The sequence below is a fragment of the Orussus abietinus genome, unplaced genomic scaffold (assembly GCF_000612105.2).
Source record: "Orussus abietinus isolate OABI.00-Male unplaced genomic scaffold, Oabi_2.0 scaffold384, whole genome shotgun sequence".
Taxonomy (NCBI): Eukaryota; Metazoa; Arthropoda; class Insecta; order Hymenoptera; family Orussidae; genus Orussus; species Orussus abietinus.
The window spans coordinates 1-22,495 of NW_019394537.1; the positions used below are offsets into that span (position 1 = coordinate 1).

The 22,495-nt window shown below is 46.0% G+C and overlaps 1 protein-coding gene across 5 annotated transcripts in view; it reads left to right on the top strand.

Annotated features, from left to right (window-relative positions):
• The first annotated feature begins 339 nt into the window (after positions 1–339).
• The window catches only part of LOC105702722, a 72,347-nt gene continuing 50,191 nt past the window's right edge, over positions 340–22,495 (top strand). For 3 of the 5 annotated variants that reach the window (XM_012430506.2, XM_012430507.2, XM_012430513.2), the window contains exons 1-2: positions 3,049–3,654; positions 7,233–7,364. In XM_012430506.2, the coding sequence (XP_012285929.1) occupies positions 3,580–3,654; positions 7,233–7,364 (207 nt within the window). In that variant the 5' untranslated portion in view covers positions 3,049–3,579. Of the gene's footprint in view, positions 679–1,270; positions 1,329–3,048; positions 3,655–7,232; positions 7,365–22,495 lie in introns of those variants that run through there. The other 2 variants (XM_012430508.2, XM_012430509.2) reach the window with 2 other exon arrangements.

Consider the following 22,495-nt stretch of genomic DNA (forward strand, 5'->3'; position numbering starts at 1 on the left):
CCTACCAGAAATTCGTTGCGCCGCCCTTGGGGGCAAAAAACGGTGAAAGCTAACGTACGAAATCAGAGGGCAGCACACAGTCGATCGCGCGACCCTTCTCGTAAGCAATCTCCCAACTCATCTCTGGTCGAGAATGCAACTCGAGTGCCCGAAATGATCACAAACGATGCCTGTGCGTCCTTTATTACCGACCAAGTTGAAGTTCGCGCGGAAAAAGCTTTCCCAGTCATCCGCCAAGTTCAAGATGGCGCTGCGGCGCATTCGGCCCGTAGGAGAGGCTCGCAGCGCTCGATTCCAACTCGGGAGGAGAAGGGTCATTCGTTGACGAGGGACAGCGAACGGCGAACGGCGAATCCAGTCGCAGTGCTCGGCGGTTGTCCCGTGGCTCGCTTCTGACGTCACCACGCATGCTGCGTACTATCGAATAGATTCGAATGACAGGTGGTGCGGCATACCGAGTCGCCGTCGCAGGTGCGGTACCCTAAGCGCCGCTCGTTTCGGACATTCCCGCGAATCCGAGGCGACGGGCGAGAAGCAACATTCGATCGGAGGTGAATTCCGACGTGACATGTGCCCACGATACGCGCGCCGTTGACTGTAGGGTGTCCCTGCCAGATTCTAGGATGTGTACCGCGGTTCCGTTCGGCCTGCCCGAGAAATTTAGCTGCGTAAGACAAGGTATGAAAGTCCATATTTAAACTCCCATTCATCACCCATCCTGGAAGATGTCGCTGCGGGAAGAGCATGGACCCTTCCAGACCGCGCGACTGATAATCGATTACACCTGAGATCCTTCCAAGACACACGAAATAGACGAAGCTCTCCTTTAAAATACTCCACATTACCAACCCCAACGAGTCCCACGAATCTATCCGGAGTAAACGAGTATAAGAAACAGGTAATCGATGGCAAGTCCATCTTTTCGCAGCGACGTCCTTTAGGAATGATTTTAAATGCGCTCCGAGTCCCACGGCGCATCCTTGCTCTGGTTCTCCGCCGTGCGGAATCGCCATCCCAGATGGTGCGACATTCCACCGAGGATGGCGAAAATCCCCGCGGAGGGCCAGAGGAAAAATCCGCGTAACGCGTTCGCGTTTTATGGTGCACACCGAGTTGTGGAGTGCAGTTTATTATATATTTCTTTTTTTACTGCATCCTCGGAGCAGGCTCTCCGTCCGGCGAGGCCTTCGAGGATCCGAGGACGAGGGCCGGCTCGAATGGCCAGGGACGCGTTGCATTCTCTACAGAGCCGATGTTTATTCTTTTTCAGCGCGTTTGAGAGAAAGGTCCGAAAGGCCGGTGATAGAACGGCGAGGAATTTTATCTTTGTGAGTAGAACGAAGAGGAGAAGTCGGAAGATGGGCGACATTGTCGCGGGAGTAACGGGGTCGGGCGAGGTGCCTAGGAGTCAAGGTGCATGCGCGGAGGCCGCGTGGGAATCCATAACTCTTCTCTCCACTTTCGAATTAACATCCCCGACTCTTATCCTACCGGCGGGATTTCGAATCCCTTCCTGGTGTACCGGTGGGTGGTTAGTTGGTCACCGTTAACGAGTAAATACGCGTAGAGGCCCCGGCGATGTCCAGTACCCATTATCGCGAAACCCCGGCCGAGCCAGCGGGGTAATTGCATATTATTATACACTAAACAACGCGGTTACGTAACCGTCGCCGAGATATTTATTAACACTGGAGACTCGCTCGATTCGACGCGCCCAATTGTATACGTACATTAATGTTTATCGATTTTACGGTACCGTAGGTATTGTCGGACCCTGTAGATGCCCTTCCCTGTAGACTGCGTGAGACCGTTTCCTGAAGTAGGAACGTTCAAGATCAACCGCTTCGGAGGAATTTATCCAGTCTTTTGCCGAGCACCGCGGCTCAATGAAAACACCTGGTTCGAGAGAAGCACGTGTCTCGAGTAAAGATACGTCCTCACGATCAAGGAACTTCGTCGGGGCTCTATTACAAATATCTTCCTGGAAGTCTGGTCGCCGACTCTGTCGCCTTGTACGAATAACTCGGGGGCGAAACTTTGATAGAAAACTACAATCGGTCATATGTTTTCGGTTCAATGCTGTAGACTTCCAAGAGTTTACACGAAGCGGAAGAATCGTCGCGAATGGAACGTAAAACATTTAACTACAGAGTTAAAAACTGGCCAATTAAGAAATATTTATATACACGCGAGACGAAATTATGTTTCTACGAGGTATTTGAGGAATTTATCCATTTTCTTTACCTCGACCCCTGTTCTTTATTTTCGCGATAACGGCTAGTTAACGAGGACAAGTGGTATCATTATAATAATTGAATGTATCATTTAACAAGCATAGGTCTTGGTTACACGATGTGGGAGTACTTCGCAATAAATAGCGGCACCGTCTTAAGGTGAAGTGAAACCCCCTTCAAATCAGTCGATTCGAATACAACATTTTTTTTTAAGGGTATTAGACCAAACTGCCCGAAACTTTGACAAAATGATCATATAAGAATTATCCTGACACATTCAAAATTTGGATTTTTGGAAAAAATTGTTTAACTCAGCTCAGACCAGAACAAAAATGGCGTTGAGCTCTCATATTTCGATCAATATACAATTATCGCAGGCTTTGATATGAGAAACGAAACGTTCAGGACAATTTTTCGACAATTTAGAACACCCTAGTAATCGATAAACTCGCATTTGAACGGGATAAACGCAAAAAAAGTGTTGTATGCGTTTCTATGCCAAAACGATGGGAATACGAGGTCTCGGACTGAAAATTTAATTGACCTGGAAATCACAGATGGCGCAGGGGGTCCCTCTGCAGTCAATTAGGGCCCCAGAAAGCACGAATCCAGAGGATTTCTCGAGTTTTACTTCGATTTCTTGATATTTATTGTACGTAAACGACAAGTAGAGTATGCCATTTGGTACAATATCCAATATAATTCGATACAGCTGTCAATGTAAAAACCAATGTCAGTAGCGTAGGCCTTTAGAAAAATCTTTATCGACGTCGATCAAGTTCCTCGACGTGTTTCACTTCACCTTAAGGCGTCTAAGAGGAAACAAATGATTCGACGAATTTCTTTGATCGCGGACCTGGGCTTTAGGACTTAGCGAGTATTCGAAAGCAGTCGTCGCGGGATCGTCGGCGGGCTCGCGTCGGGACAAAATTTCCGCCAGGACAACGACACCTTTGTTGTGTAACGAAGAGCGTAAGAACCTGCACGACCAATCGGAGTTTAGCCACGGCCAACGAGACCACGCGCATCGTTTGGCAAAACCGTTGCACTTCGGCGATTTAGCCGGCTCCGGGCTGACCCTGACCTTGAAGATCCACGGCGGAGAATGAGCGTCGCGGCTCTCCTCGAGAGTCCCTCTCGCAATTCTCTCCCGAGACTCGTTCACGTAGCCGGGGCCGGGTCGACGGTTCCAAGAGGGGACGGCACTGTAGACGGACGTAAATCCTCGGTCGATCGGCCCGATAACGGACGTGCCCTTGGCTGATAACTTCCATATTATTAGCAATCGATCTCGCGGTCTTCGACAACCGTCCAGACAGGTAGGGAAGGCGACGAGGGCCTCACGATGGAGGGAAACCATTATACGCGTGATCTGGACTCGGAGAGAGGCGAATCGCGGATTTCCTGCTCTTGGATATCCGTAAGTCCTGAATTTCCTCGATTATCCTGACGGAGGGGTGAATCGAAATTTCCCCCGGTCGCTCCGAATAGTCCCTAATGGCCTTTGAAGGCAACACGCATTTCAAAGGCCAGGATTTGGGTCAGCTGGGAATTTAGGATAGTTCGGATCAAGGCTCTCCGCCAAGTTTAAATTTGGGTCCGCGAGGCGTCGGATCGATGGGCACCTCCGTTGGATACGCCATTCCGAATTTCGCCTCGATCTCGACTAGGCCTCTAAACGGGGGTATGTCTACTTTTTTTTTTTTTCTTCTGAATCTTTTTCACCCGCACTTCGGTTATTATTCAGGTTTTCAATTTCTCGGCGACCTTATCTCAGAACATGGAGCGCTTCCTCGAACTTTTTCTCAAATTGTGGCGGTCATAGCATATATATATATATATCCGTTTGAGTCCCAGGGGGTATTGAAAAAACCCTGTCAAAGAATCCCGAACAGCGCAATCGCGCTTTCTCTAAATGAGTACGAGAAGACCCAAGCAGCGCGATAGCGCTTCTTTTATTTTATGACGATAAATTTCAAGCGGCGTGATAGCGCTTTGTTTATTTTATGTCGATGAATCCTAATCGGCGCGATAGCGTTTCTTGAATTGTAAGATGTATTATTTACATTAAAAGAAGATGTACTTGGGTCAGTAAATCTGAGCGCGCGACTTCGACAATCGGTGGCGCACCGCTAGTTGTCCACAACGCTCGAAATGTGTTGGGTTTTCTCGACATAAAATCTGAACAGCGCGATCGCGCTGCTTGGGACTCAAACGGTTAAATTAGAAGTTCTTCCTGCGACGCGGGCCTTCGATAGCCCAGCGATTACGCTCACCGCTCATACCATGTAGTCTTTCGGGTTCAAATCCCGCCCCGGAGAAATTTTTCGGTGTCTAAGGCAGGGTCTGCCTGATAGCCTTACTGACGAGTCCACACAGGCAGACCCGGGACGAAACACAACAAACAGGGCACACACCACCATCATCACATCTATACCCAAAAAATATTTGCTCGGCAATTTCTCCGGGAGGAACGACACGTATCGCTGCCTCGCTTCCGGAATAATTTTCGAGCGAGTTTCTCGTCCATTCACCGCTCCGAGCGAATCGCCGTAGCGTTCGGCTCTTGCTCGTGTCCGATCGATTTTCAAATGTACCCCCTTGGGCGCTCCATTTTTTTTCCCATCGTCCCTCCGCGTCCGGCTTTTACTTTTACGTAGCCTCTCGCACGGAGTTCCGTTAAGGTTGTTGCTAATTTTTGATAACGGAGGGCTACAGAACGTGGATTTAAGGAAATGGAACGACCTTGTTTTCGATGTGGCGATAAGAACCGATATTGCCTACCTGGCCTTCATTCGACGTGGGGTGTAACGATTCCCCGTTAACGTAAAGACTTCCGTCAGATCGTTTCGTCCTTCTTCGAGTTCGCTATCCGGCAACCTGCAATTTCGCACGGCCTTCCACGGGAGATTCTTCCATGGGACCCCTTTCTTCTCGTATATCCCCGGCGATCTCGAGGACTATAATTCCCGGGATCTTCTCGTACGGGGATTTCGCGATCCCGCGATACGCGATTTTACGCATTCGCGTGTGCACAGGCGGCCGGATAATCGCCGGGGAAAATGCACCTTTCGCACGCTCGTGCCCGAGACGTGCACCGTTGCAACGTGCACTTGGTACCTCCGTGTTTACCTCGGATATGCCATGGTAGACGCGAATGAAGAATGTTCGTTAACGCCTAGAGATATCGAACGAGTAGCTTCTTGCGAGAAAATGAGATTTCCAGAAGATTTGCAGTAAAGAAAATCCGCGCTTATCCCTAGAGCTACCAAGACCGGTCAAAATGACTGGTTTTAAATGGCCCATTCTATACAAAAAATAAAAACGAGTAACTTCTTGCAAGAAAATGAGATTTCCACAAGATTTGCAGTCAAAAAGTCCGCGATTACCCCTAGAGCTACCAAGACCAGTCATAATGACTGGTTTTAAATGGCCCATCCTATACAAAAAATAAAAACGAGTAGCTTCTTGCGATATAATGAGATTTGCAGAAGAATTGCAGTCAAAAAGTTCGCGCTTATCCCTAGAGCTATCAAGACCAGTCAAAATGACTGGTTTCAAATGGCCCATCCCATACAAAAAAAAAAAACAAGTAGTTTTTTGCGAAAAAATGAGATTTCCAGAAGATATGCAGTCAAAAAGTCCGCGATTACCCCTAGAGCTACCAAGACCAGTCAAAATGACTGGTTTTAAATGGCCCATCCTATACAAAAAATAAAAACGAGTAGTTTTTTGCGAAAAAATGAGATTTCCAGAAGATATGCAGTCAAAAAGTCCGCGATTACCCCTAGAGTTACCAAGACCAGTCAAAATGACTGGTTTCAAATGGCCCATCCTATACAAAAAAAATCATCCACCGGTAGTTCTAGTGTTAAAATAGGACTCCGCGATAGGAGTGCTCCGGTTACTGACCCGAAAAGCTGCGTAATGTAAACGTGACGGGGTATTACTTTCCCAACGTGTTCTCGGGAAGAAGGTGGAAGGTGGAGGAGGCAACTTGTCGCGGAATATTCGCAGCTCCGAATAATGTATCTTAGAATCCATCCCCCGGCGTTGTTCTTATGTCATCGGTCGTAATCGAGATTTTTTTTTCGACGCTCTTCGCCTCGGTTAGGTTCTTACGGTTATTGTTTTCGATTAAATCCCTATCGCGGAATGCAAAAGACGGTGCGCTCCTCGATGATTGCTTTCTTTCCTCGGTCGTAAGACTTTCTATCGTTTCGCAGTAACTTTTAAGTCCGGGCCAGGGTACGGGCTCTCTTAAATTTACTTTGCCACGGGCCCCTGGGGCGTTTTTTGGTCGTAATTTTTGACATTCTCGAGTCAACGACTTCTCCCACCCGACGTCGCTTCTCTTAACCGTATGCCGGTTACTTTACCTCGGGACATTTTTCACTCGTTATTCATCGACTCTGGCGATCACTGGGAGGGACTATATTTTATTACCAGGGACCAGAGGCTCCTCTCTGCCTTTTTTCTCCTCCTCCTTGGGACCTTGCATAACGCTGGAAGGAAGATGCGATCGCTAATGAAGGGACATTACACGTGGGACATTATGGTTTATTATCACCCCTCGATACTTCTAATTCCTAATTACAATCCTCGTAATTTCACAGGGACCTATTAACGTGCACCTTGAAACACTGCTTAACCATATTTCTCGCTTTGCTAGAATGATTATACTATATTATTGGTGACGGGTAACCGTTGTAGTAGATCACTTGGACACTTCCATGACTTACAAAATATTGCTTGGTCTCCATTCTTAATTAGAAACTTGAGCCGTGCTTGGAAATCGCTCTACGTAATTCTCTCTCTCGAGAGAATATATACGTACCAGATTAATGGTTTGGTTTAAAATATGAAGGTTTAGTTAATTTCCTTGTCATCGCGTTTTTCAACCGGGCGAAAATTCGCTCCGAGCGAGGCACAAGGACGGCTCGAGTTCTCGAGTAATGTCACAGGCCCGTTTCTAAAGTCATTGTGTTGGACATATAGGTCAAGTATTGGCGAAGTTGGCAGATCTATATGGGGCAATGCGTGTCTCGTAAGGCGGGCGCCGTCATCGCAGCCTCCGGCCAGCAGGGCTCGCCATCGTACCGCATCATGGAGAAGCCCACCAAGGCTCAGGTGAGTCGAAAAAACGGTCCATTCTTCAACATCGTTAGTTTCTTGCGACGCAGGTCGGAGCTTTTCTTCCGCGGCGAAGGAAGCACCACTCGTGAAAACGGTCAATCCGTTAGCGACCGAAAGGAAGCCGGGTCTTCTTGCCGAGAAAACGAGGTGGAACGAAAGTCTCCACCGCGGGTGGACGAGATGCATCGTGTGACTCAACAGTCGTGTGCTCGAATCCACGTAAACATAAGAGAAAATGAGGTTCCCTCCAACCGTAAGCTAATTCCTCATTTATTTTCCCATGTTACCGCCTGACCGATTATGTCCACCCGGACACGTATCAAGAGGCGAGAAATCCGTGCCATTCATCCCGTAAGTCACTCCGTCGATATCCTCGATCATTGATTATCGGTCCACTTTCATTCCAGTCGATTCACCTGGTTTTATCGGCGTCCATTATTAATCCTGATCCTGCGTCGAAGGAGAGCTTCACCGGGGCCATCGATACCCTGCGACAACGTCCACGTCCGGAGGGTTTACGTCCTCGTTAAAAGTGGCATTACAATGTAGAGGCGCGCGGCTCGTAAACCGTATCGATCGGAGGCATCGATCCCTGATAAGGGGCGCCCGATCGCGAGTCGCGATTCCCCGATCGCAATTGGCCGAGGGCGACCTCTCGGGGCCGCGTTTAGGGCGATCGAGCGAGTTCCTCTGGTTCGCTCGCTCCCGGTATGCGACGACCGCGTATATGCATAGCCGGCAGGTAATCCGATCGGCGCGTTATAAGATCGGAATGCCGATCCGTAGGAAGCTCGTTACAACCGATCCCACAGCGTGTGTTCGCTGCGGTTACATGTACGCGCGGTACCCCGAGAGGCCCCTGTAATATAGTCATCAGATACGGCCCGCCATTGTTAGGAAACCGCGCAACGATTGCGTGCAACCTCTGCACTGCAGCTTTTCCCTCAGCGGCCCGCAATGAGGTTTTCATCAATGAACTCGCCTCGTGAATCGCGTCCCACTCGATCGATCGCACGCGTCGAATGCGACCGTTCAATTATCTCTCCTTGTCGATCCGTCAGGCTAACCGATAGGGCGACCGCGAGTTGCCAAGATAATTATTACGGGGGACCGAAAAGTAATCAGAATTTCTTCAATGAGCTCATTCACGGTTAGTATGTGTCGAATTTTGATTACCTTTCGGTCCCCCTAATATTATGGTAGGAAATAGTGAGATGTACACATTTTTGACATTTTTTTCGCTATGCATTTCTGAGGTTTTTCGTTCGATTAGTTAGTGCATTTCCGCGGGGGTGTCTACGGTCTCTTAACACTTTACCGATCGGAAGCCAATTAATCGGTTTTGCGATACCCGTGATCATCAAAGTGTTAATATTAATTCACGGGTGGAGGGACGGAGAAACCGGGAGCGATTTTGTTTCCATACTATCTCTGACCCGGAATATCCAGTGGCGAGAGAAAAAAGAAAAAAAAAGAAATGTGCAGCCGAGTGCATTTGCATTTCCATAACTCTCGCGCCCAGATATTTCGCTCGGTGAGGGCGTTTGCGCGCGACACAGTAGAAATTGGCCGATTGACGTACACTCGTGCGTGTCGACTCGATTACGACCAGGTCTTCCGGTTAATTGGAACACCTATGCGAAATGAAGAATGTACGGAGAAGGGAGATCCATCCCGCAGGGCCCCAGACGAGAAAGCAACGAACTGTTCGGCCTCGATGAATATTCACCTCCGGGCACCGTGGCCGTGAATTTTGGCCCCGTTCGCCTTCGGTCGCGGACCAATTTGCATAATACCGACTCCGGGTGCAATTATCGGGATTGCATCGATCCCGTCGTAAAGGAGCTCGGCCGCGACCGATGGACCGATTTGGTCGTCGATCAGCTGTCTCGAAGGCGTTTTCCGATCGGCGATTTAAGGTGAAGTGAAACCCCCTTTAAATCAGTCGATTCTAATACGACACTTTTTTTTAAGGGTATTACACCAAACTGTCCGAAACTTTGACACATCACTCCTGATCATCTAAGAATTGTCCTGACACATTCAAAATTTAGATTTTTTATAAAAATTTGTTAACTCAGCCCAGACCAGAACCAAAATGGCGTCGAGCTCTCATATTTCGATCAATATACGATTATCGAAGGCTCTGATATGAGAAACGAAAGGGTCAGGACAATTTTATAACAATTTAGAACACTCTGGTAATCGATAAACTCGCATTTGAACGGGATAAATGCAAAAAAGGTGTTGTATGCGCTTCTATGCCAAAAGGATGGGAATACGAGGTCTCGGAGTGAAAATTTAATTGACCTGGAAATCACAGATGGCGCAGAGGTCCCTCTGCAGTTAATGAGGGCCCCAGAAAGCATGAATCCAGAGGATTTCTGGAGTTTTACTTCGATTTCTTTATAATTATTGTACGAAAACGACAGGTGGAGTATGCCATTTGGTACAATATTCAATATGATTCGACCCAGCTGTCAATATAAAAACCAACGTCGGCAACGTGGGCATTTAGAAAAATCTTCTTTATCGACGTCGATCAAGTTCCTCGACGTGTTTCACTTCACCTTGGATCGAAGTATGCGTCCTCCGGATTCCTTCGTTTGTAACGATAAGTGCTCTGATTTGTCTCTTTTTTTTTTTTTCTTTCTTTCTTTTCAAGGTCCGATAAGCCAATTCGAAGGCCTTTGAAGGAATTCCTGGGAGTCTCGTAAATCCCGTGCATTCCGTAAATTCTATAGACTCTTTCGCTAGACCGTGTCAAAGCGGATCCAGTTATGCACCGTGTCGTTGCTCTCAAGTTAGTGTCAACGGTAAGAGGTTTTACGTCCTCGTTAAGTGCAGTTCTCCAGCTCTCACCCATAGAGTATATAATCTAGTTCTCGTGGCAGAACTGTTTCGGCTTAAAATGGTTCACTAGACAGTAGCCGTGGTATTAGTTCCACCAGCGGTATACAGGTTTTCGTTACACCGGAATCATCTATATCCGCCTTTCGTCTCGTTAGAATAACAATGGATCCTAATTGCCAAATCGTTTAACTAGCGAAGTAAACGTTAATCCGAGCCGGTGAATTTCACGGTAATAAAGTTAAGCCTATTGCAGAAATTGCCGGGCTCAATCTCGAGGCGATTGAAACGTTATTTACCGATCACGGGTATCTATTCCCGATAAAAGTACCCACTCTGGGGAGATACGCGCGTTCCCGTGGGCTGCGTAATCGACTTGCGTGGAATATTTCCCGGCGCATGAAGTGCCTCGTTTCGGGATTTTTTTTTTAACGTCCTTTATGGTCAATACTCCGACCGTTTCACTGCCGAGGCCGCTATGGTGGAGTATACGTACGCTAACGTCCGTTTCAAGAGGGTTTACGTTCTCATTAAAAGCTGCGCTGATGACCATTCGCTGCAAATTGATTTACATAATGCCGACTGGTGGTGCTATTTAGCCGGGCTCGATGGATCTCCCGGTAAAAGGATTCGATCCGTCGATCGCTCGTCGCGTCATCTCCGGATTCGGAATTTCTTTCTCCGAAAATGAAGGTCGCCTCTCCAGTGACGTCCTATGGATTTCGTTCGTGTATAAGACTCTTTACGGCGGAGACACCTCCGGGCGAAATGCTAGGCCGATTATGAACTATGGAGAGCGCTTCACGAAAGTCCTATTCACGCGTGCGTACCTCACTTTGACGTGCCATTACTGGGATAATGGCTCGGCGATATGGGACGTACGGCTTTTTATTCGCACCGTGTACGAGAATTCGTGACGATAGGGTTCGAACGATCCGTGGCTACTCTCTGCTTGGCACACTTAGATGTGCTATCGTGAATAGGCCTCTAGAAGGCGAACCTGTAATTGTCTTGCAACAAAGTCTTGTACCTACGGACTCGAGCGAGTACTCTTTAACATGATAATGTGCCTCCAATTGAGCGAAAAAAAAAAACAAAAATTGAAACGTGTTTCATACCCTCATCGTATGGTAATTTACGGTATTAAATGTACTCATGAATGAGGTAATCGATTTAAGTAAATTGGAAACATCAGGCCGGTTAAGAAATCCTGCGACATTAACATGATCTCGAGATTTATTATTATTTTTTTTTTTAATTTAATTACTTCAGTTAATGATATGTGCCCATAATTATGAAAGTGGTCTAAGTCATATATTTTTTGTTTCGAAATTACATTGAATTAATTTCGTTTGAAATAATATGGCGTGAAATAACTGATAAACTCATTTTTTTTTTAATTTTGACTTAGGCCACTTTCATAATTATGGGCATATATATTCTTTATTTTTGTATATTTGTGCCCGTCGGTCGAGCGTCTTCTTTATTGTCGAATTTGTAAGACTTTAAGAAATGAAGATTGAAAATGTTGCGGGACAATTTCGAGCCGATTCAGGGTCATCGTGCCATTTCGTGTCCGACGTTACGCGAACTGGTGCCGGCATCTCGGCAGACGAGGTCCGGATTTTCGAAATCATCGTAATTTCGCGTCGCGACGCAAGAGGTGATTTCCTTCGGCGCAATCGTCGCTTCCAATCACGTCGCGGCCGCACAATTGTTAGCTAAGTGCATCCTAGACGTGCACTTGTACAGCCTGCGTGACAGGATACGTCAACTGCTCGGAAATAATGACGCGTACCCATTAAGAGGAGCTCCTCAACTTGCTCAACCGAGTGCGTATGCGTCCTCAGTTTACTTACCGCATGACCCAAGTCGTATTGCAAACAGGCAAATTTACTGCGACACCCAGTATGAATAGTCTCAGCCATCGCTAACTCAAGATGGTCGACTTGGATCACGCGAACCGAAACCTCCATGGTTAATCTTCGATCTTAACTTTATACTTACCGAGGTGCTCCGATTTTAGAAAGTCTCAATGGGATCGCGATTATAATTTCTTCGAGTGGTCGGAGATAAATGAGTACCGCGGTATTCTCGAGGAATCTCAAGTATGGACCTTTCTCCGCGACGGGAATCCGCAGTCTCACAAGGAAACATTCCCAAGTATCCGCCCCCGATCTTATTGATTTTCATGTATGTTGAAGAACACAAAAATCTAAGAGACACGTGTTTTTTTATATCTGCAATGGCCCACATTTAAGGGGTGAAACAACCCCCCAAAGTTTGGGGAAAATTCGATTTTTATAACAATTTTCGTAGAAGCAATGGAGGGATTTCAACGAAACTTGGTANGAAATCCCTCCATTGCTTCTACGAAAATTGTTATAAAAATCGAATTTTCCCCAAACTTTGGGGGGTTGTTTCACCCCTTAAATGTGGACCATTGCAGATATAAAAAAATACGTGTCTCTTAGATTTTTGTGCTCTTCAACATATATGACAATCAATATGATCGGGGGCGGACACTTGGGAATGTATCCTTGTCAGCCACCGGTAATAAAGCTGGAGCGTGCCCGGTACGTTTTCGTGGACGTTCGTGCCGTGGCTTTTTCCCACCCGCCCCAGAAGAAATCGGTAAAAGGATCTTCCTGCTTGGATCGGCCCTCGGCTTTCCGTATGACCCGCTTTCGAAAGCCGATCCGGGGAGCGGAGGAATGTCTCGCGCCGCGAAACGCGTCCTATCGGCCCGCAATGCGTTTTGCGGTCTCGTCGATTCCGCCGCTCTCCGGACGGGGAACACGTAAATCACCTTACGCGAACCACAGCGATGATATTTTACTGGCACGAGGGGCCTTTCTTATTGTTTAGCGCCAGGTGCAACGCTTTCACCTCGATCCTCGTGTTGCAATGAATCCGTCACCTCGGTCCCGGCTTGCTAATTAATCGTTTCCGCCCTGGCACGCCAAATTCAATTCACCCGGGAGTCATCTTCCAGGTGGAAAATATTGTTATGTTAACGTTAGAAGCGAGGTGGCCGGACGTGCGAATCCGCGAAAGCGGTTTCTCTCCTGCATAACTTGCACAGTGGGTTATACAATTATTTGGAAATTATGCTCGCGGGGTGGTCACTTAAGGTGAAGTGAAACCTCCCTCAAATCAGTCGATTCGAATACGATACTTTCTTTTAAGGTGAAGGGAAACACGTCGAGGAACTTAATCAACGTCGATAAAGAAGATTATTCTAAATGCCTACGTTGCCGAAGTTCGTTTTTATATTGACAGCTGTGTCGAATTATATTGGGTATTGTACCAAATGGCATACTTCACCTGTCGTTTTCGTACAATAATTATAAAGAAATCGAAGTAAAATTCCAGAAATCCTCTGGATTCATGTTTTCTGAGGCCCTAATTGACCGCAGAGGGATCTCCTACGCCATCTGTGATTTCCAGGTCAATTAATTTTTTCACGTGGAGAATTTTTAACACCGGCGCGGTTGTCCTTGACCAATGATCGGGCATTTATCAATTTTACAGTAATGAAAACTGAATTCCGGGCTATCTTGGGGTGTTTTCATAGTACATTCTGGGTCGACAGATATTTGGAAATTAATCATTTTCTTTGGGGGAAATTAACCCCTTAACTTGTGCGCTCGAGTTAATTCGAGCGCGCTAAACGGGTCAAACTGTGCACATTCGAGATAATTCGAACGGCATTGTATTGTATGCTACTATCATTTTTCACACTCGAATATAATCGAGAATTTTATTTTTTTGCTAAGACATTGTTCTAGTGTTTTTTTTTATATTAAAAAAACATTTTTTTGGCCGGTTTTTTTTAAAAAATCTGTGCGTTAAGGGGTTAAATTCCGCGTGGCTTTTTAAAACTTGATGTTCTCATCTTCATCTTGGTGTCGAAGAATACGATGAACGTTGTTGGACCCAATATGTGAAACTCGTGGATCGAGAGATTTTCTGTGATACCCGTGCAATCTATCATGACCGTACTTATGCATCGACCCCACGGTGAAACGAAGTATGAAAATGGTGTAATTCGAACCGCAGCATTGATATTATGCCCCCCCTCCCACAATAAAACCGTAATTTCTTATCGTTCGGCGCGAGATGCAACGCTTTCACCGATTTTCACGGCGGTGCGATAAATCCGCCAGTGGATGCAAGTTTGTTAATTCATATTCCGCCGCTCGTGTTATACAAGACTCGGGGGGCAATTAAAAAGCTGCATAAGATCATTAATCGCCCCTCGGATCGACGTGATGAAATCAATGGAATAAGACCTTAGAGCGGATAAATTAACGAGCCAACCTTGCGTTCACCGCTAACACGCGTTCTGCGGTTTCACCTATCCGTCAGTGAAATGGAGCGGATGAATCGTTAATCGCAACCGAAGCGATGGACATTTCATCCGGTTCGTGTCGTTTTGACTGTTTTTTTCTTTTTTTATTATTTCTTTCTTTCTTTCTACCTCGCGGTGTCCGCTCGACTTATTCGCCGTGTATTACAGACTCGAAAATTTATCCCGATTCCGGTCTAGTCGAATGCCGACGATTGCGTGCAACCTCGCGGCCACCTCTGAACTGCATTTTGCGGTTTCATCGATCTTCCGGAGAAACGGAGAACGTAAGTCCCACCGATGGAATTGATATCTCTCCGCTGTTCTTCGTTCATTGTTGAATGCAGTCATTCATTCGATCGTATTTTTCGCGGGGAATATTAAGGGGAATTAAGGAACTTGATCGACGTCGATAAAGACGATTTTTCGACGTTGATTTTTATACTGACAGCTGTGTCGAATTATATTGAGTATTGCACCAAATGGCATACTCCACCTGTCGTTTGCGTACAATAATTATGAAGAAATCGAAAGAAAACTCCAGAAATCCTCTGGATTCATGCTTTCTGGGACCCTAATTGACTGTAGACCCCTTGCGCCATCTGTGATTTCCAGGTCAATTAAATTTTCTCGTAAAATGTCGTGATTTTGCCGTAAAATTGTCCTGACCCTTTCGATTCTCATATCAGAGCCTTCGATATTTGTATATTGATCGAAATATGAGAGCTCGACGCCATTTTAGTTCTGGTCTGGGCTGAGTTAACAAATTTTTATAAAAAATCTAAATTTTGAATGTGTCAGGACAATTCTTAGATGATCAGGAGTGATGTGTCAAAGTTTCGGACAGTTTAGTTCAATACCCTTAAAGAAAGTGTTTTATTCGAATTGACTGATTTGAAGGGGTCTCGGCGTCTTTCACTTCACCTTAAGGTGAAGGATCTTCCGGAGAAACGGAGAACGTAAGTCCCGCCGATGGGAATGATATCTCTGCGCTGTTCTCCGTTCCTAGTTGAATGCAGTCATTCATTCGATCGTATTTTTCGCGGGGAATATTAAGGTGAAGTGAAAGACGCCGAGGAACTTGATCGACGTCGATAAAGGAGATTTTTCTAAATGTCCACGTTGCCGACGTTGGTTTTTATACTGACAGCTGTATCGAATTATATTAGGTATTGCACAAAATGGCATACTCCATCTGTCATTTGCGTACAATAATTATGAAGAAATCGAAACGAAACTCCAGAAATCCTCTGGATTCATGCTTTCTGGGGCCCTAATTGACTGCAGAGGGACCCCTTGCGCCATCTGTGATTTCCAGGTCAATTAAATTTTCACTCCGAGACCTCGTATTCCCATCCTTTTGGCATAGAAGCGCATACAACACTTTTTTTGCCTTTATCCCGTTTAAATGCGAGTTTATCGATTACCAGAGTGTTCCAAATTGTCGTAAAATTGTCCTGACCCTTTCGATTCTCATATCAGAGCCTTCGATAATTGTATATTGATCGAAATATGAGAGCTCGACGCCATTTTAGTTCTGGTCTGGGCTGAGTAAACAAATTTTGATAAAAAATCTTAATTTTGAATGTGTCAGGACAATTCTTAGATGATCAGGAGTGATGTGTCAAAGTTTCGAAGTTTGGTCCAACACCCTTAAAAAAAAAATATATTCGAATTGACTGATTTGAAGGGGGTTTCACTTCACCTTAACGATAGCTCCGAGTTGGTGTGCAATGGTAATCGGATTTCTCCCAGACGATCTGCCATTCTGAAAATGGACGTGCAATTAGGCGAATCGACGCCTATCGGGCGATCGGGGAACGTTCAAATCTAATCATGTCTGACATACCTGGTGGGAATCTGTGGGAGTAAGCGATGGGGAATACGTGCACACCGATTGGTCACCGTAATGTTATATTGCGGTCATGTTGCAAACTAGGAATGCATGTTCGCACGCGTATAATTCAGCTATATGCAAATGGATCGTTTAATGAACATCGAGATAGCAGCGTTTACATGATATTAAGGTTTTCCATTGGAATACGTGTAGGGGGGATAATTGCGATGATAATTTAATGAAACATTGCCGATTGTATCTTGGGTATTAAATCTTGAATTCTAGACCGAGGTGTCGATACGTTTCACTGGAATTAAGGCCAGACATTTTGACGCCGTGTAAGCGGATTGTACCCAGGACCCGGTTCTCGAGTTCATATGAAATTTTTTCGCATACCAATAGATCCGCACGAATAACTTTACATTGTTGCGAAGTCGCGTTATTGGTTAACAGTTGAAAGTCGTATAGGAAATTGTCAATTTCGCATGTGAAAGTTACTCGTATGAACTTCGGAATCGGGTCTCTGGCGATTAACGAATTCGATCGATCGATTGGTCTGGATTGTCAATTCGGTTAGAATTTTATACGGAAATAGGGAAATAGGAGGCGTTTCCTCTTCGCGAATTGGGGCCTGATTAAATTATGCTTTAATTAATCCGCCGACGGACTGCGCGTTCCCCCCTGAGATTTTTCGCAAGACCGATTCGCTCCTGCTCACGAGGAACGTGGAAAGTCGTTAATTGCCGAGGGCAATTGCCAGTCGCTTTCCGTATCCGCGTGGAACCAACTTGTGTCGAGTAATGAGGGATTTCCTTTATAAAAGGCGCGCCGCCGATGTGGAGAAAAGATTTCATTCGGTTCCTTTTTCAGCGGCGAAGAGGGTACCTATATATCCCACGAGCGCTTCTACTGATAAATATATACATATATATATATACTTTTTTTATTCGTTACTCCAAAAGTAACGAAAGCCTTTCATTACAATTTTTCTTTTAATTTCATTAATTTTCATTGCACCGTATAGCTCATTTCTTCGGCGGGCTCGACTTCATTGTGACACCATTTGCGGTCTTTAATCAATTTATACGCTCTTTTTAGCGTAGTAATACACGAAAAGCGAGAGTACGAATGTACATTTATCGGGTACATGCGCGTTTTCCCTGGGCTGACTAGACTTTTCCCGTGCAATGTCAGCTTTCTTGACTTTCATCCTTCGGTCGCGCCTACTTTCGACTCGTGGGCTCACGTAAGGACGCGTATTTTTTCCGAATTACGCGTCTTTTTACCGGCTCGTCCCTCATATTCTTACCGAAAGGCCGGTGTTTATTTCTGGCAGGGTACCTACACCGATACGCGAGACACAATAGACTTTCTCCAGCGGCCTCCGTCGAGTTTATTCCTTTTTCGAGCATTCCGACAAATGAATTCCCCGAGGCATTGCGAAACTTGTTGCAACCTTTTTCAATAGCGACTTTCATGCCAAAACGGGTCCAAAGCCTCTAGCCTCTTGTCAGCTCGTTAATCGGTCATTTCATCTGGAAAGTGACGTACCCTAAATCGAATCCAGAAATTTGGACATAAATGACTCCACCAACATTTCTCAACGACGAACGAATTCCTCGATTCCCTCCTAAGTACGCGTGGAAAGCCATCGACTAAGTCCTTTTTTTAGTGCAGGCAATCCGATACCCGACACGTACCGAACTTTCTTCGCTTGGCACTTAGACAACGAGAGATTCTTCTCGGGCAAGGGCACGCTAACAGCGGAGGAACCGACACAGGGAAAGAGGAGATAATTACAAAACGAGATTACAAGGCAAGCCCAGAGAAACCGGAGTTTCTAGGGAAACGGTACCATAAATCCGGGAGATTTTACCACGCGTTGGATTTACGCCATTGCATGCTCCTCGTATCTAGCTAATTCATGAATGCCATTAAATCCATTCTAATATCGATGTGCTCGGGCTTTCTCTCCTGGTCGGCGAGCTGGTTGACACCGTGCTCGGTCCACGACGTATCCCGGCACTCCCGGGATTCCCCCTAGTGCAGCGGGTGCAGGGAGTGCAGCAAGTGCAGCGGCTCTTGCTGCAACGCCGGCGCAACACTTGCAACGCGAGCGGGCGAGATTGCGAGATTCCTCTAACGGAACCTCGAGTTACCTCCTGGGGTATATACCTTTGGCGCAAGTCGTCGTACCTTTCTCAGCGGAATGCCGCAACGTCGGGGGAACCTTATCCATTGTTGGCCGGGAAGATACGGTTCCGTCTACGTCTACAATGACGTTCGCCTTAGCTCTTCGTAGATCTTGGACCTCGAATTCGAACTCCATGAGGCCTCGTTGCGTTCCCACACTTGGCGGGCCTTTTACCACCTGCTTCTCTTATCCACCTCGTTAATTTTAACCGCTCAGAGAGAAATGCCTCGTAAGCCTGGATAAATAAGAAACACAATGGAGGGCGGCCGGGGGAAAGGGTTAATGAGGAACGAGGAGATAATGTCGGTTCATTTGGCGCCTAATGCCGTAGTTCGTGTTACACACTTTTTTTACGCAGAGCTTCGGTGGGAACGTCGATAGGGGATAGGCTGGGGATAGAAAATATCTACATTATTTTCACTCTCGGCGTCGAATAATGCGCCGAGTGCATCGAGCTCGGGGCGCATCCTCTGTTGGGCACGAAAGTGCCTCTGCGGGGTCTATCGCCTTTTCCTCTTGTACTCTTTCTTATTCCGCGAGCATCCTTCCGAGAAACGCTGAAACGTTAATCACTGGGTTAGATGAAATCGGGATACCCACGAGTTGCTGAAAGCACTCGAGGGAAGTGTACCACGTCGAGGGAAGTTCCGCGGATAAACGTTGGACTGAGTTTATCGTTTGTTGTATACGTATGCGTAGTTAAATTCGGGATATCTTGAGATGTATTTTCCGGGGATAAATGTTTCTAACATTCTTGTAATCGACATGTCGGACCGAAACTTCATTGAGATGCCCTGGAGATGTCAAAAACCGGAAAAGCATTGCGCTCTGATTCTTGATCCTCGAGTTCTCGTTATCGTTATCGTTAAATAAACGTTGGATCGAGTTTATCATTTGTTGCATACGTATGCATAGTTAAATTCGGGATATCTTGAGACGTATTTTCCGGGGATAAATGTTTCCTGCATGCTTGTGATCGACATGTCGGGCCGCAACTTCATTGGGATGCCCTGGAGGTGTTAAAAGCCAAGAAAGAGTCGCGCTCTGATACTTGATCCTCGAGTTCTCGTTATTATTATCGTTAAATAATCGTTGGATTGAGTTTATCATTTGTTGTACACGTATGCATAGTTAAATTCAGGATATCTTAAAACATTCGCGACCGCTGACGTGAATTCACGTCTTTCCAAGTTCTAATCCTGGTTGTCGCTGACGTGAATTCACGTCCTTTTTTAATTCTATTCCTGATTGCCGCTGACGTGAATCACGTCCATACCGATACACGATACAAGTTTGCGGCAATCAGTGTCAGAATTTCATTGTTTTCGCCATTACTCAGTATTTGAAACGGAAAAAATTTACCGGTCGCGAATGTGTTAATTTTCCGGGGATAAATGTTTCCTACATTCTTGTAATCGACATGTCGGGCCGCAACTCCATCGGGATGCCCTGGAGGTGTCAAAAGCCAAGAAAGAGTCGCGCTCTGATTCTCGATCCTCGAGTTCTCGACCCGGGCTCGATTTCTTTCCTCATTCGTATGCAGATCTAGGGGGGCAATTAACATTGAATGCTCGATCGATCACTAGTGACACGAGGACGACGCGTTCTGGGAGATTTAGATAATGAGGTATCGCATGTAGTGGTGACAGGCTGCCCGATAAGCCGTCTTCGAGATAGGAAGAACTACCGCGAACGATCGCTCCAGCCTCCGATCTCTCTAACTGCGACAGGTCCGACTGCAGCAGAAACCGTCCCTGCATTCCGGGATTCACCGTTACCTCTGCTGCACGACCCTCGATCTCTGGCAGACTTTACTATGCACTTCTAACGTTACTTCGGATTGGGAAGCGTAATATCCCGTCCCCGTACGTACACGCCTGCAATCTGCATAACGCGCGTGCATACGTTGCAACCGCCGCTGCAGTTCGCGGTACAGTCGGCCGAACTAAAACAATTCGTTCCCCCTGAATCATTCAATTTCTCGCGTTAATTACGCCTTTACGTCGTAGTTCCACGCTAGGATTCCCTGATTTTTGAAACTGATACATGGGAATTTTTTGCTCGAAAAAAATATCCGATTAAAAAATACATTTTTGTAGGTATGAAGTGGCGAGGGTTTCGATGGATTTAAAGTGAAGTGAAACACGTCGAGGAACTTGATCGACGTCGATAAAGAAGATTTTTCTAAATGCCTACGTTGCTGACGTTGGTTTTTATACTGGCAGCTGTGTTGAATTATATTAGGTATTGCACCAAATAGCATCCTCCATCTGTCGTTTTCGTACAATAAATATCAAGAAATCGAAGTAAAACTCCAGAAATCCTCTGGATTCATGCTTTCTGGGGCCCTAATTGACTGCAGAGGGACCCTCTGCGCCATTTCTGATTTCCAGGCCAATTAAATTTTCACTCCGAGACCTCATATTCCCATCGTTTTAACATAGAAGCGCATGAAACACTTTTTTGGCCTTTATCCCGATCAAATGCGAGTTTATCGATTACCAGAGTGTTCTAAATTGTCGTAAAATTCTCCTGACGCTTTCGTTTCTCATATCAGAGCCTTCGATAATTGTATATTGATCGAAATATGAGAGCTCGACGCCATTTTGGTTCTAGTCTGGGCTGAGTTAACAAATTTTTTAAAAAATATCCAAATTTTGAACGTGTCAGGACAATTCTTAGATGATCAGGAGTGATGCGTCAAAGTTTCGGACAGTTTGGTCTAACACCCTTAAAAAAAAGTGTCGTATTCGAATCGACTGATTTGAAGGGGGTTTCACTTCACTTTCAAAGAGTTATTAGATTCATCTATAGCAAAAGAAATGTTGGTTTATTGGATGCGTTTGCGGGGGATGGTTTGGATCGGGTGGTTTTGCATTTTAATTTCCAGAGTGGTTTACGCGCGATAGCACGTCCACGCGGAAATAGTCCACTTGGTCGAATGGGAACGGATTTTCTTGCGTCTCGAGAGAACGACGCGGTCAGTCATCGAGTCAGCCGTTCGCACGGAAATAACGCAGCCGACTGAGCCGAAATTAAAGTAGCATTTGCATCTTAAGCGCTAACGGGACAGGCTAGACAGCATCTCTTAAGTATAGGGTGCCACGTTGAAGAAGATACTAGGAGCCCTAGGAATATCGAGGACGATCCCATGTCGGGATAATTGATGAGAACGGTGGGAAAGTACGTGGTATCTGTGACGAGCGAGAAAAATCCCTTAATTCGAGGGCACGGAGTGTGCGTTAGTTGCGTGCGCCGTTCTGCAACACGCGTAACGAGGGTGTACCTGCGGCGCAGTTGGTTACACGCGTCAATTACCTGGGGCCCAACGCATTCATAAAGTTCAACGGCCTTACTCCGTTCTGGCAGGTGAAAAAGGTCCCGAGAGCCGGACAAAAGACAAATCCCCCGTTCCCTGCCGAGCCATTATAACACGTATCATTTTCCCGCTCCCATAGGATTTTTCATTAATCTTCGCGTCTTCCTTGATTTTCAGATCGCTTACTGCCATCGGGCTCGAATGGACCCTTGGTTATAAAATGTAAAGACAATACCATCGCTGGGAATATATTAGGTCTATCGGAAAGTTCTGTACGTTTGCGTTGAAGCTTGAGACAAAATTAATATTTAGGCAATTGAAAGCATAGAGTTTCTTAAGTTTTTTCCTTATAAAAGTTTCACGCGTGCTGCACCGAGAAAAAATATTAGTTGACTGAAACTTGGTATACAAATAGTTGCTGGAATCATATATAATTGGAGGAAAGAATTAGTTTGTTGAGAGGGACAAAATTGACGTCGATTTAAACGAGTTCTCTTTACTCGATCCGACGTCTCTTCGGACATATTTGATCGCAGGATTTTATAGTCGTTATGCTAATTTCTTAGTGGCCAGC